Source organism: Impatiens glandulifera, chromosome 2 (assembly GCF_907164915.1).
Source record: "Impatiens glandulifera chromosome 2, dImpGla2.1, whole genome shotgun sequence".
Lineage (NCBI taxonomy): Eukaryota > Viridiplantae > Streptophyta > Magnoliopsida > Ericales > Balsaminaceae > Impatiens > Impatiens glandulifera.
The window spans coordinates 8,015,548-8,029,403 of NC_061863.1; the positions used below are offsets into that span (position 1 = coordinate 8,015,548).

Here is a 13,856-nt window from a genome sequence, read left to right on the forward strand (position 1 = left end):
CTTTTTTTTTTCTTTTTTTTTTTTTTTGTTAAATTTGGCCTGTGAGTTTTGAATCTCGGGTTTGACCCACGGGTTTGGAAAGATTTTCGGATCTCGGGTTTGACCTACAGGTTTGGAAAGAGTTTCGGATCTCGGGTTTGACCCACAGGTTTGGATTACCATATCTTCGAAAACATGGATCTTTCATGCTCTTTTTCAAAAAGAGATTAAACATAAAACCTAGTAATTACTATAAAGAAACAATCATTAGTATCAGTCAAGTTAGTGTGGATCGATTAGGGTTCGAAAACCCTAATCAAACCCTCAAATCATCATCATATTCTTTTTTGAGTCACCCTTCTTGAGCCTCAGCTCAGAATGGGCGATTCCAAAACCAATATCAAAACATAAACCACAAACATGTTACACTCTAAAGCCAAAAGTCATATTTACAAATAAACTCAACAGAAAAGCAAAGTTTTGAACATATAAACAGAGATTTAGAATAAATAATAAGAAATATTCAGTATATCAGATTTAAGGAAATCTTACAGAAGATTAAGATCTCGAACAGCTAACTCAGATGTTCTAACTAAATCTCTCACTTTCTGTCACTCCACTCCAAGAAGAAGAAAAAAATCAAAAAAACCTGAAAGCATAATCCGCTCCTCTTCGATCGTCCTCCCCTCTTCTTTTCCTCTTTCCTCCTCCATCTGTTCGTCTGCTCGATCTCATTTTATAGGCGTTTGATAGGGAGACTAGATCAAACTTCTCGGCTGGAATACTATATCAGAGGACGAGGTCTTCTCGGAAGACCAGATCTACCGCATACCTGGCTTCTGGCTTGAGGGGAAGTCGGCGGCGGAATCGGTCAAAAACCCTTAACCTCGCTCACTCTCTCAGGAAGAAGTCGTAGTGATGGGGGCGGTTACAAAAAATCTCTTTTCTTTTAATTATCTTCAACTAGGGCTATTTTTATCAGCATGGGCTATTATTATCTAAGCCTTTTTGTATTAGTGTATTAGGTCGGCCTACTCTGATGGGCCTGCTTTTATTACGGTTTGGGCTGAGATCTTTCTCTCTACAAAATAAAAATAAAATAATAATCATAATAAAATTAAAAATATATATATATATATTATTTGTTTGGATTTCATTGTTGATGGGCCTCTCATATTTTTTGGATTTGGTCTTTTTATTTATTTCCTTTACAAATCAATGGGCCTGCAAAATAAAAAATAATAAAATTAATATCAATCATATATATTTATTACATCTTATTTATGCATTTTTAAAATATTTCTAACTAAAATAAAAATAACATTAATAAGTATATTGATTATTAATCCACTTACCATTTATTATTTTGTATTTTATTTTATACTTTAACATCCAACAATATATTTATAGATAATAATAGATTAATTTTTTCAAACTTTAATTATTAATATATTTTGATCAATTAATTTTTATCTTTTCCAAAATATCTAATAAATAATGATAATAATTCCTTTAATCTATTATTCGCCTTAATTATCTGTTTATAACACTCGGATTTTTTTTTTTAAAATAATCCTTCAATTAATTATTTTAGGATCCAAATAATACGGCATTGTCGCTTAAAATAATTTCTAATTCCAATACTATTAGCCCTTTAGAATAATATTTTTATAAACTCAAAAATAATAACATTTGGGGGAACAAAAATGAGTGTCTACAATAAGGTCTTTGATTAGATGGATCTGAACCAGATTTGAGAGTTATGGCGTGGTCCGTTATTCGTATAAGTGGAAGATTTTTTGGAACTTAAAAAACCGTTTCATATTTATTGATCAACCTCTGAATATTTATATCAGGTATTTCTTTTGTCTGGATTATTTTATGTTGGTCCAATTTCTCTGTATCTTTAAATTCCATATGATATATTTAACCTACAAAGCATCCCAATCTTTTCTTGATACTCTTGCTCATTGTTTCTCCACTCATCAGTTTAAAAATACTTCTTTTATTAGTCCTGTATAAATATATTCTTGATCCGTTGAGTCTTATTTTTATACATCTTTTCGAATAATTCAGACTTACTGGTCCAAACTTTGTCATCCACTCAACTCCTAAAATCATATCACAACCCCCGAGCTTGATTGTCCTTACGTTAAATACGAACTTATATTCTTGCATTAACAATTTAAGATTTGGGAGAATGTGTCGACTGTACAGAACTCCTCCACCTACAATTGTTACCGTTAGTTGATTATCCTCTATAAGTTCACATCCCAATTGTCGAGCGGTCCCTTAATCAATAAAGCACATAGTACTGCCACTATTGATAAGTATTGTTACTTTTCTCTTCTTGATTTGTCCCACAATCTTTAGAGTAGAATTACTTGTAGTACCATTTATGGTTTGAACAAACAGTTCTCCTCCATCCCCTATTGTATCATCATCTGCTACTTTTTTCAATCTCAGTTTTTCTTCCAACTCATCATCTAATTCAATCATGAATAATTGTCAATTTTCACAAAAATAACCTCTAGTATATTTTTCATCACATTTAAAACAAATCTCTTTCTATTTCTTTTCTTGTATCGATGCCCAATTTACAGATCGAGCATGTTGTTCTGAACTTGAGGTTATTCCCTTATCCTTAGTGGTATTCGTCCATGCTGGTTTTAGATTTTATGATTTCTTCTGTAATTCTACTCGTATGTCTAACATTTTTTGGTAATGGAGCTAAGAATTCATCTTTTGCATTTGCTAGTCGAATTGCTTTGTCTAATGTTTCAGGTTCTAGCAGTTTCAATGCCTCTCTTAATTCATCACGCAAACCACCCATAAAACTTTGAATACAATATCCTTCACTTTGAGGAACATTCTTGGAAATGACCAATGATCGTAACTCCCTCCATTGGTCAATGTAATCAGTTAGTGTCATGGTTTGTCTTAGCTGATGAAATTCAATGATAACATTTTGGTGGCCCACTTCTTGAAATGCTAGTAGAACTTCATTAGTAAAGTCATCCTACGATTGAATAGTATGATATACTAAATAATCTTTGATCCAAATATCAGCTCCTCCCATAAAGAAATATATAGCATAATTCATTTTTTCGTAATCCTCCATTATGAAATTTCCGAAGAATTGGTTTGCCCTTCGTACCCAACCCCTTGGATTTATTCCATCAAACTTATTAAGATCGATTTTAGGATTTCTTAATGATAAATTTCCTATTGATTATAACCCCATCCTTTTTGTTATATGTGGAACGTATGTCGTTTTAACATAATTATTGTCTGACGGGCTTCCATTCGGTCGTCGGAAAATGCCATTTCCTAGAGGAGTGTCTTTCCTTCTTGTGTTTGAAAAATTGGTCACTTTTTCTCTTTCATCCGGTTGATTGGTAGATTTTGGTATTGATTTATAATTTGCTTTTAAGTTCTCCAAAAACTATGATTGCATTATTTTCAGTCGTCTAGTTGCTTCTTGTTGTTGTCTTGCGGTTTCTTGTTGGTGTCTTGCGGTTTCTTGTTGGTGTCTTGTGGATTCTTGTTGTATGAGTTCAAATTGTTTCACGTTCTCTTGTTACAGCAAAGTGAATTGAGAAATAATCTTTGATTCTATCGTTCTTTGTTGTTATTGAATTACTTGATGTATCTCTTCGACTTTTCTTGTGAATGTTGCCTCTATATTGTTGATTCGCTTGCCTAATTTTTGAAAATTTTCTTCTGTAGCTTGTGATCTCGTCATATTATCAACGGAAGTGTTGCCGAGGATAGATGGCTTTAATACCAATTGTCGTGACCCGTTCGATCACGATCTTGAACAACGTCTCTTTGGTAAGTGAATGTATCTTATATCCAAAATTGTGTAGATGAGAATAGGTTGAAGAGAATAAGTAGAAAGTAAAGATATTGAAGATGATATATTAGAAAAGATGAAGAAGTTCAACATTCAAAATCATAACATTTTACAACCATTCTATCCACTATTTATATTAATCTATATATTGATTATTATTATAGGGATATTATTATTAAAAGCCCATTTAACTATTTCGGCCTTTTAAATGATATTTAATTTAAAGAACCGTTTCTGTTTCTAAACCAGTTTCATTAATATCTTCTAGACCAGTTCCCGTATTTTTCTCCAAGATCTGAAATGAATTTTTTAGAATTGCTGGACAGTCACGACAAATTCGTAATTGTTTTGTGGAAGTGGTGAAGGTGGTGGCGGTCGCATCATCTTGGTTGTCCGATGGGGGTTCGACGAGAAAGGGAGAAAGAGGGTTAAAATTATGTGGGAAATTAGTGATTTATCCTTTTAACCACGCTGAGTCCCCAATCTACTTAGGCCAGTTTGGTTTAATACTTGTTTGGCTTTTTTTTATTTCTCAAAAATAGTTTAGAATTTTTATTAATTTATTTTTAATTATTTAAATTGGATAGTGTAATGTTTAGGTGTCTCTAGAATGTCCCTTTGGGACAGAGTTTGAAAAACAATTTCTTTTTAAAAATGATTGTTCAAATTTGACTAAGGCCTCGTGTTAGGATCGGGGACGCCCTTGGAGGACCGGGGTGTTTTCCGGTTTCGGTAAGGGTGGCCGCTTACAACACACACACTTTTTGGTGATAGTCCGGTTAGAGACTAAAACCGCTCTTAACACTACACAGATTGTCACAGACTCTTGAACCGAGTTCAAGTGCGGAAATGTCCGTTTCAATCTGAAGCAACGAATACGATTCGGATGAAGTTTATGAGGAGTCGGTTTAAGGATATGAGTGACCGGTTTAAGGCGTATGATTAGTTTGAGGTTAGGTAAAGTAAATAAAAGCAAAGGAAAGAACACGAGACAAGGATTTGTTTATGGATGTTCGGAGCAAACCCTCCTACGTCACCCCTTCTTCTCAGGTTATGAGAAGGATCTCCACTAACTCTTTAGAGTTACAACAACACTTCCGGTCGAGCCCAACTTCGCTCCTCGCCGGTTACACCAAACTCACTCTTTGATGTAATACAACAACTCAACACAACAACACAAAAAAAAGCTTCCGGTTTTAGGCAAACCGGTTTTTGGAATATATGACTTTATCTCTCTAACTTAATGATTTTCTTAAAAAAATGTGATTGATATTTTTCGCTTGATTGCTACTGCGTTAAATGAAGACGTCTCGTCTTCCTTTTATAGCTGAGAGGACACAACGGTCATATTTTCTCTCTCCGACACAACGGTTATATTTTCTCTCTCCTGGTAATGATCAAGAGGCTTGCACGCCTCCTCTTGGACAGATCAATTTGGACACATGGCAGACATGCGCTTTAGCCGGTTTGCATGTTGGACACATGGCAGACATGCACTTAGCCGGTTTGCATTTTGGACACATGGCAGCTCTTAGCCGGCCGCCTGACAGCTACCTGCTGCCTGGAGATTGCTTCTGGATTTGGACAAGCATGCCTGACAGCTACCTGCTGCCTGGAGATTGCTTCTGGATTTGGATTACTCATGCTTGACAGCATTTAATCAACCGGAACATTTATGACTGAGCGGCTGCAGTTAATCAACCGGAATATTTATGACTGAGCGGCTCATTTAATCAACCGTTAATCAACCGGAACATACAACATTTAATCAACCGGAACCGGAGCATTTAATCAACCGGATCATTTATGACTGGGCGGCTGCAGTTAATTAACCGGAGCATTTATGATTGGGCGGTTGCACTTAATTAACCGGAACATTTATGACTGGGCGGTTGCACTTAATTAACCGGAACATTTATGACTGGGCGGTTGCACTTAATCAACCGGAGCATTTATGACTGAGCGGTTGCATTAAGTGTCGGTTGACCAATCCGGTTTGACTGAACTTTACTGACCGGTTCCGGACTCCTTGACTGAACTTCTTGGACAAACCGGTTGCGGTTGCTTTTACTTCAAACCGAAGTCAAACAACCGGAACAGTATATATATATTTCCAACCGAATGGATTTTGCTCAATTTCCCTGAAACAGCAAAACTTTAAATATTATTTGCAGCCAGTGGGATTTGATCCCTGGTCACCTGTGTGACAGGCAGAGGCATTTACAACTACGCTACAACAGCTTCTTGTTATATTTAAACCAGTTAATATATTTGATATAACTTAGCGGTTTAACATATATTTTTCATAAGTTATAACAATTATTTTCTAACCGGTTTAAAATTAATCTACTTAATTTTTCTATCAATTTCTCCCTTTTTGATTATTTAGAATAAATATTCAAAACTTGTAATGTGTGGCCGGTTTTGAGAAAATTAACTTACTTAATTTTTTCTATCAATTTCTCCCTTTTTGATTATTTAGAATAAATATTCAAAACTTGTAATGTGTGGCCGGTTTTTAAAAATCTTATATTTGTTTGGCCGGTTTTTGAAGAACTTACACTTGTTTGGCCGGTTTTTGAAGAACTTACACTTGTTTGGTCGGTTTTTGAAGAACTTACACTTGTTTGGCCGGTTTTTGAAGAACTTACACTTGTTTGGCCGGTTTTTGAAAAACTTACACTTGTTTGGCCGGTTTTTGAAAAACTTATATTTGTTTGGCCGGTTTTTTTTTGGAAAAACGGTTTCGTTTAAGGAATTTTTTTTTTTTTTTTTTTTTTTTTTTTAACAAATTTTCTTCAAATTTTGTAATCTAACAATTCTAAAATATTTATAAGGGAAGAAAACTTAGACTCGAGAAGTGGCTTTGTGAGGATGTTAGCCACTTCATGCTTGTTCCCTTCAAATGATGTGTTCATCAGCAGCCGGCTGTCCGGATGCCATGCTATTTCTTCCAAACTTCTGTCTTGATTTACCTGCATTTATAGACAATAAAGAATCTGGTCCCCATTTTTCTTTGGGTCCGTGGCTTATTAGTCCCTTGGGAATCCAGACTTTAATAAGTCGGATAACTTTCCCGGTTATGGTTCTAATCACTTTTCCGGTTCTTGACTTAACATATTTCTGTTGTCCTAAGAGTGCCTTATTTTGTGGTGACTTTTGATTGATTTTATGTGAGTGTGTATTGGTTTGTTTACCTACTGGCCGATTGGCTTTCCTTCTCTCAGGATGAAGCCATCTTTCCGAGTCAGTTGGACTTACATATTTTATTTCTTTTTCCGGTTTTGAGTCACGTTGTGCCTCATTGTCGGTTGATGAACTCTTGACAAATCTTATGAAAGGAAGATTGTCTTTTGTGAGTTTCATCCCGTTGGAATGATTGTGAGTGGCGGATTTGTTATAACCAATACCAAATTTACATTTGGGATGTCTTTGGTAATTAGACATATGGCTTACCGCTTCACTAGATCTCTTCCAAGAAGCCGTGACATATTTAATTCTCTCATTTTCTTCGGTTAACGATTGGACTGTCTCCTTGAGCTTCTCATTCTCTAAGGATAGTCCAACCGGTTCGTAAGTCTCGATTCCGCTTGGCTCACCAGCGGTACCACTTGACTTTCCGGTTTCATATTTTGTTTGGGTCGGTATTAAAACAGACAAATTTTTGAACTCATCGACCATGTCGTTGAGTGCAATAACTAAGTCTTCTTTAGTAAATTCTTCAGAAGAAAAATCAAATACCTCAGATTCTTTCTCAGCCGCGAGGCATGTATCAGCTTTATCATCACCGTCGCTGGATGATGAGTCGTCTGAATCGCTATCGTCCCATGTTCTCTTTCTTTCAATAGCTATCAAAGCCTTCTCCTCTTTCCGGTTCTCCTTTATTTGGTCGCTTTCCTCACACAGTTGGATCAACTTCTCCCAAATTTCTTTAGCAGAAGAGCACAACTTGATCTTACTAAACATGTTTTTGTCCAACGACTTGAACAAAATGTTTTTGGCAACATTATCCAAGTTATTCATCTTCTTATCTTCCATCGTCCATTTGTATCTTGGCTTATCAATCTTTATCGGACCATCGGTAATAACATACCACATGTCGTCGTCTTGTGAGGCCAAATGCACTTCCATCCGTATCTTCCAATCAACATATTCTTCGATGCAGAACATGGGGGGCTCGTTGATGAAAGACATGATGGTATTCGGCTGCTTGAGCCTCGTTTGATCTTTGGGTTATCTGGGTAATGCCTGGGTTTCTTCTAAAAAACCTATGTTTGATCAAATTAGGTAAAAGTCTAGGTTTTTTTTTTATTCCAGTTTTACCCTTTAATTATTTAATTATTTATATCTTATCTATCCTCTCCCCCTCTTCTCAAATTTCATTTCACTGATGCATATCAAAGGTCAGATTCTCTCTCTAACAGTATGAAAGGTCAGATTCTACTGATTCCATTTGATCTCTTTCTCCTCTGATCTTTCTCCTCTTTCTCCTCTGATCTTTCCATTCACTCTCAGCCGATAAGTTCTTCAACTCAACCGATCAGTTCCTTCAACTCAAACTGATCAGTTCCTTCAACTCATCCTTTATCAGGAATCTGATCAGAAATCAGTGAATATTTTCAGCGAATATGAAGCAGGTAAGATTCGTTCTCATCCTTCATGATCAATTTTTATCATCCATCAACCCTATATAAACTTGATCATTGATACTTATCCCTTCGTAGTTACCTGGAAATAACTCATTTTAAAAAAATCTAAGATCTTCGCCTCGCATCCTATTTTCAGGTGAACGGCTGCAACTCCAGGTTAGTGTTCTGTTCGCATATGCTTTTCATTTTGTATATTGATTAGTACTGCTTTTCATTTCGTATGCGGTTTAGTACCGTTTTTTGAATAAAGAAATTTTTAGTTTGAACATATACTGATTAATATTTATACTGATTAATATTGCTTTTCATTTCATTTTGTTTGTTGATCAGTAAGATTTACGTTAAAAGAGATTTTTTTGTTTAAACATATATTAATTACTGCTTGTGAATGAGCTAATTAAAAAATAATAATAATAATTGAAATTATAATTATCATTGTTATATATAATTATACTGCTGCTGTCTGTGAATTATGAATTACTGTGAATGAAGTAATTTATAATAGAATATGAATAGTCTGTGAATGAAATAATTTATAAAAGAATATGAATCTGTGTATTATTTTGGTAGAATATTTAAGTTATAGAAAAGAATAATACATGTATCTATTGTATAGGTGTATTTATTTGGTAGAATATTTAAGTTATATAAATGGTGTATATATGGTACAATAGATATGATAGTATATGAACATAATATTATCTGTTGGATTTTATAATAATAATTTCCCTTCAGTTAGGAAAATGAGTTTGTCAAAGTGGCAAGGTATTGCTCCAAATACTGCGAAGTGGGAAGCATGTCCCGAAAGAGCAACCTACTTTCTTGAACTATTAGTCATTGAAAAAGAGAATAAAAAACTTGTAGAAGGAGGGCTTCGGAAACCCACGTGTGAAATGTTGGCTGAAAGATTTTGGGAGAGATTTCGAATTTATCACACAAATGAACAATTCAAAAACCACTTCAAGAATAAAAAAAAATTATGGAACTTGATATGTCGGGCTAGAAAATCAACTGGAATCGGATTTAACAACGACACAAAAGAGATTACGGCCTCAGACGAATGGTGGGCAGAACATAAGGTAATAATATGTCAATTGAAATTAGAAAGTCAATCAACAATAAATTTTTATTTGATTCTAATTTTATTGGAATATTTTTTTAGAATTGGAAAGGGCTATCACAATTAAAAAACAAACAAATAGCAGATTATGATTTGTTGGAAAAAAATTTTGGGGCTCATCGTGCTGCTACTGGTGAAAATATGGAACATGCATTAAATATAGACGAGGGGTCTGGCGATTCTGATAAAACCATTGATGAAGGTTTTCATGACCCACTTGTTGGTAACCAAAGCCAAGGTACGGAGTCTAATTATGACAGTTCAGGGAGCAAACGAAAAGCAAGTTCATCCAATGCACCCAAAAAAAAAGAATGCATGGTTATCTCCTTGCAAAAAAGTAATTTCTATGTTCTTTCAAGAGAAAGATAAGCACAAAGAGAAATCTGACTACATGAATATATCGGAACCGTATGAACACACGAATGATAGTATGCAGTTTGCACACGGTTCTGTAAATCCATCGGTGGGGTCTCAACCTTCTATAAAGAAGTGTATAGACACAATGCTTAAAGTACACAAAATTAGTAGCAGATCAGAGCTCTACAGGGTTGGAGTGAATGTTTTTAGTGCCCTTCCAGATCTAATGGTTAGTTTCTTGGCAATTGATGATCAAGAAGAACAATTAGACTATCTTCGGTTCATAGTTGATGAAAATAAGCATATTCGTCCAGGAACAATGAGTAAAGATCTCCCAAGTCATCAACCCTGTGACCTTAATTTTCCACCATACTATCCTTACCCACCACCACCGGATTATTGATCTGTTGTATTTGTTATTTAACCACTATCGTATTAATTATGTAAGAGTTTTTTTAAGGTATTTAAGTACTTTGTTTAATTATGTGTCACTTTTATAATTAATATATTATTATTATTATATGTTAATCTATGAATGTATTTTATAATTATATAGTTTAATTTTTATATTTTCATTACATTGCAGGAAAAAAATGGATCATTCTAATTTACCACCAGAGTTAGACGAATATGATCTATCTTTTTTAACATTATTGATGGAGATATTGGGAGACACGTTCAATTATTCATTAACACGCCCAATGAAGGATCCTTCTACTCGAGGTATGGAACTTGTACAAGTGATAATGTCTGACAATGAGAAATGTCTAAACATGATTAGAATGGAGACTCATTGTCTTAGACTACTTATAGAACAACTTGTACAAGTGTATGAGTTGCCTATCTTACGATCTTCAATTCGAGTTGAGGAACAAGTGGTGATGACCTTACAATATTTAGCACATGGTCATAGTATGTCTTGTGTGGGAATAACATTTGGTCACTCTAAACAAACAGTATCTCGATACGTTTCAATGGTACTAAAGTCCCTTCATCGACTAAGTATTGCTGAGATACAACCGATTGATCAAAATATTATACATCCAAAGTTTACAACAACACCATTACGTCAAATATTTAAGGTTTCAATTAATTTTTTTAATTTTATATGTGTTGTCTTATGTAAGAAATTATCTAATTTATGTTGTCATATGTGCAGAATTGCATTGGTGCTATAGATGGTACTCACGTGGAAGTGTATCCTAAAGCAGAAAATTCGTATTGTTGGCGTGGACGATCGGGACACACAACCACTAACGTAATAGCAATATGTAACCATGATCTCATGTTCACTTATTTTGTGTCTGGTGCAGAAGGATCAATGCACGACTCAACGGTGCTTGATATAGCACGACATACTCCTCAATATCTTTTTCCACATCCACTCCCGGGTACGTTAATTAAACACATATCAGGTTTATTGTAAATAATACTATAACTAATTCTTAATTTGTTACAGGAAAATATTATCTGGTTGATTCTGGGTATTCAAATCAAATAGGGTATTTAGCCCCATATCCTCGAACAAATTACCATCCTCATCATTTCGGAGGAGTACTTCTTTCTACGAGAAAAGAGATGTTCAATATGCAACACTCTTCGCTCAGATCAACCATAGAGAGGACATTCGGAATTTGGAAAAATAAGTGGCGAATTATCTCAAACGGAAAATCATTACGTGGATTTAATCTTAAGAAACAACTTCAAATAATTCAAGCAACTGCAGGTTTACATAATTTTGTTCGGAAGAATAATATAGAAGTCATAGTGGATGATAACCCCAATGATGACACTGAAGTATTAGTAGACGATGATATTTTATTGTCGCCTAATGTTTTACCTCGTAATGAAATGGATCAATTTCGAGATGAGCTTTCTAAAAAAGTGTATGATTGTATTAGACATGAATAAATGATAATTTTATATGGGTTGTTTAAGATTTTATTGTCATTACTTTTTTTTATTTGAATGTCATGTATTATATCAATACAAATAAAAATTTGATAATAGATGTGTTTATATAAGATTGTTAGAGTTATAATATTTTTTTTTAAAATTACATTCTAATATTTTTTTATTTTATTAAATTGAAAAAATATGAACTTAAATTAATTAATATATTTATTTAAAATTATGGTTTAGAGTTAGTTTATATAAAAAATAAAGTTAGAATAAATTTGTTTATAAATATTTAATTTAGATGAGATATTTTTATAAATTAATTAATATTTGTTAGATAAATATATAAATTTTATTTTTTAGTATAATTATTTATTTATTTGAATTATTTAAAATTTAAATGTTATGATAAATAATATGATATGTTATAGTTAGATTTATATGGTGTTTTAATTTTTATTTAAGGTAATTAATAAAAATAATATTAAATTTAATTAAAGGGTAGTTTTGGTATTTTAATTAATAAAATGGTTGATTTGAGTTGTGATGGGATTGTTTGGGTTTGGGATAAAACCTGGGTTTTATCCCAATAACCCAAAGATCAAACGAGGCCTAATAGACACTTAATTACAATTCTCAATTTATTCAGACTTATATTATTTTAAAAATGGTTGAAAGGATAAAGATCAAACATATCAAGCCTCTCACGAGACTTGTGTATCATGATTTTTTTTTTACAGATCTCTATCTCTAATGCTAGGATATGGGTAACATTTCACTATATCAGGGTTTGATAAGTTAAGATATTTACTAATTGATGATTATTATGTTCATAAAATATTGATGGTTTTGGTAAGTCAATATATTTACTAATTGACTATTATTATGTTAAATCAAATTTTGATGGTTTTGGTATGTCAAGATATTTACTAATTGATTATTATTATGTCAATCAAATCTTTATGGTTTTGATATGTCAAGGTATTTCTTAATTTCCGATTGTTATGTCAATCAAATTATGATAGTTTGTGTATCAAGATATTTCCTAATTGACCATTATTATGTCAATCAAATCTGGATGGTTTCGTGTGTCAAAATATTTCTTAATTGACGATTTTTATGTTAATCAAATCTTGATGGTTTGTCAATATATTTTCTAATTGACGATTGTTATGTCAATCAAATCTTGATAATTTCAGAAGTCAAGTTCCTTTGTTAATGTTTATTCCGTTAATTTCATTTTCTTTACTGTTTCCTGTAGTCAAAATTTCTGTAAGAACTACTTTGTATTATCAAAGATAGTCGACGAATTGTTGCCCCCGAATTTTTTTATTAACACATTTTCTGTGATTTTAGGGTTAATACCTCTTTTATTATAAGGATTAAAAAAAATTCAGAGTTTAGTCTTAAACACCACTTTTGTTGGATCGTCTCAAAAGAAGTCAATTTTTCTTTTCGTTTTTTCGTCCGATTGTCATTAATGAGCTTTGACTTCTTCGACTGAATTCGTCTTTTGTGGGCTTCGAGAAGCTTTCCTATAGTATTACATTTCGGCGGAAGCTTATCTCCTTTGTTGACGCGAAGAAAGATGAGACAACGTTCGTCGTCAGAAGAGATAAGATTGAAATCGTAGTTGTTTTATGAAGGTGGTGAAGGAGGTGGTAATTGCTTTATCTTCGTCGGATGGGAGGAGAGAAAGAATGTTAAGGTTATGTGGAAAATGAGGGATTTTCGCATTTTAACAACGCACGTAGAGTTTGAAATCTTCTCTCCTTGTTACAAAGAGACCCTGGCCTCTTTATTTATTTATTTTTACACCCAACTGACTATATTAATGGTATTTTTTGGGGAAACTTGATCAAATGACCCTCAAAAAGAGGGTCATTCTCAAAACTAACCTCAATAATAACTTTTTGCAAAAATAGCCTTTTTTTTATAAATTTGGATAATTTTACCCTTCTTAATTTTTTTATTTTTTTTTTCGCCCCACGACCTT

The 13,856-nt window shown here is 33.4% G+C and overlaps 1 protein-coding gene across 1 annotated transcript; it reads left to right on the forward strand.

Annotated features, from left to right (window-relative positions):
• The first annotated feature begins 10,662 nt into the window (after positions 1-10,662).
• LOC124924276 (protein ANTAGONIST OF LIKE HETEROCHROMATIN PROTEIN 1-like) lies at positions 10,663-11,872 on the forward strand. The gene is made up of 3 exons (XM_047464336.1): positions 10,663-11,043; positions 11,121-11,376; positions 11,421-11,872. The coding sequence occupies exons 1-3, from the start codon at positions 10,663-10,665 to the stop codon at positions 11,870-11,872; spliced, it is 1,089 nt and encodes a 362-aa protein (XP_047320292.1).
• The last annotated feature ends 1,984 nt before the right edge of the window (positions 11,873-13,856 follow it).

Excerpts from the sequence above, each read along its gene's own strand:
- LOC124924276 (XM_047464336.1), top strand. The coding sequence starts at position 10,663 with ATGAAGGATCCTTCTACTCGAGGTATGGAACTTGTACAAGTGATAATG. Across the intron at positions 11,044-11,120 it reads CATTACGTCAAATATTTAAG|AATTGCATTGGTGCTATAGA; the intron begins GTTTCAATTAAT and ends TCATATGTGCAG. Across the intron at positions 11,377-11,420 it reads GTTAATTAAACACATATCAG|GAAAATATTATCTGGTTGAT; the intron begins GTTTATTGTAAA and ends AATTTGTTACAG.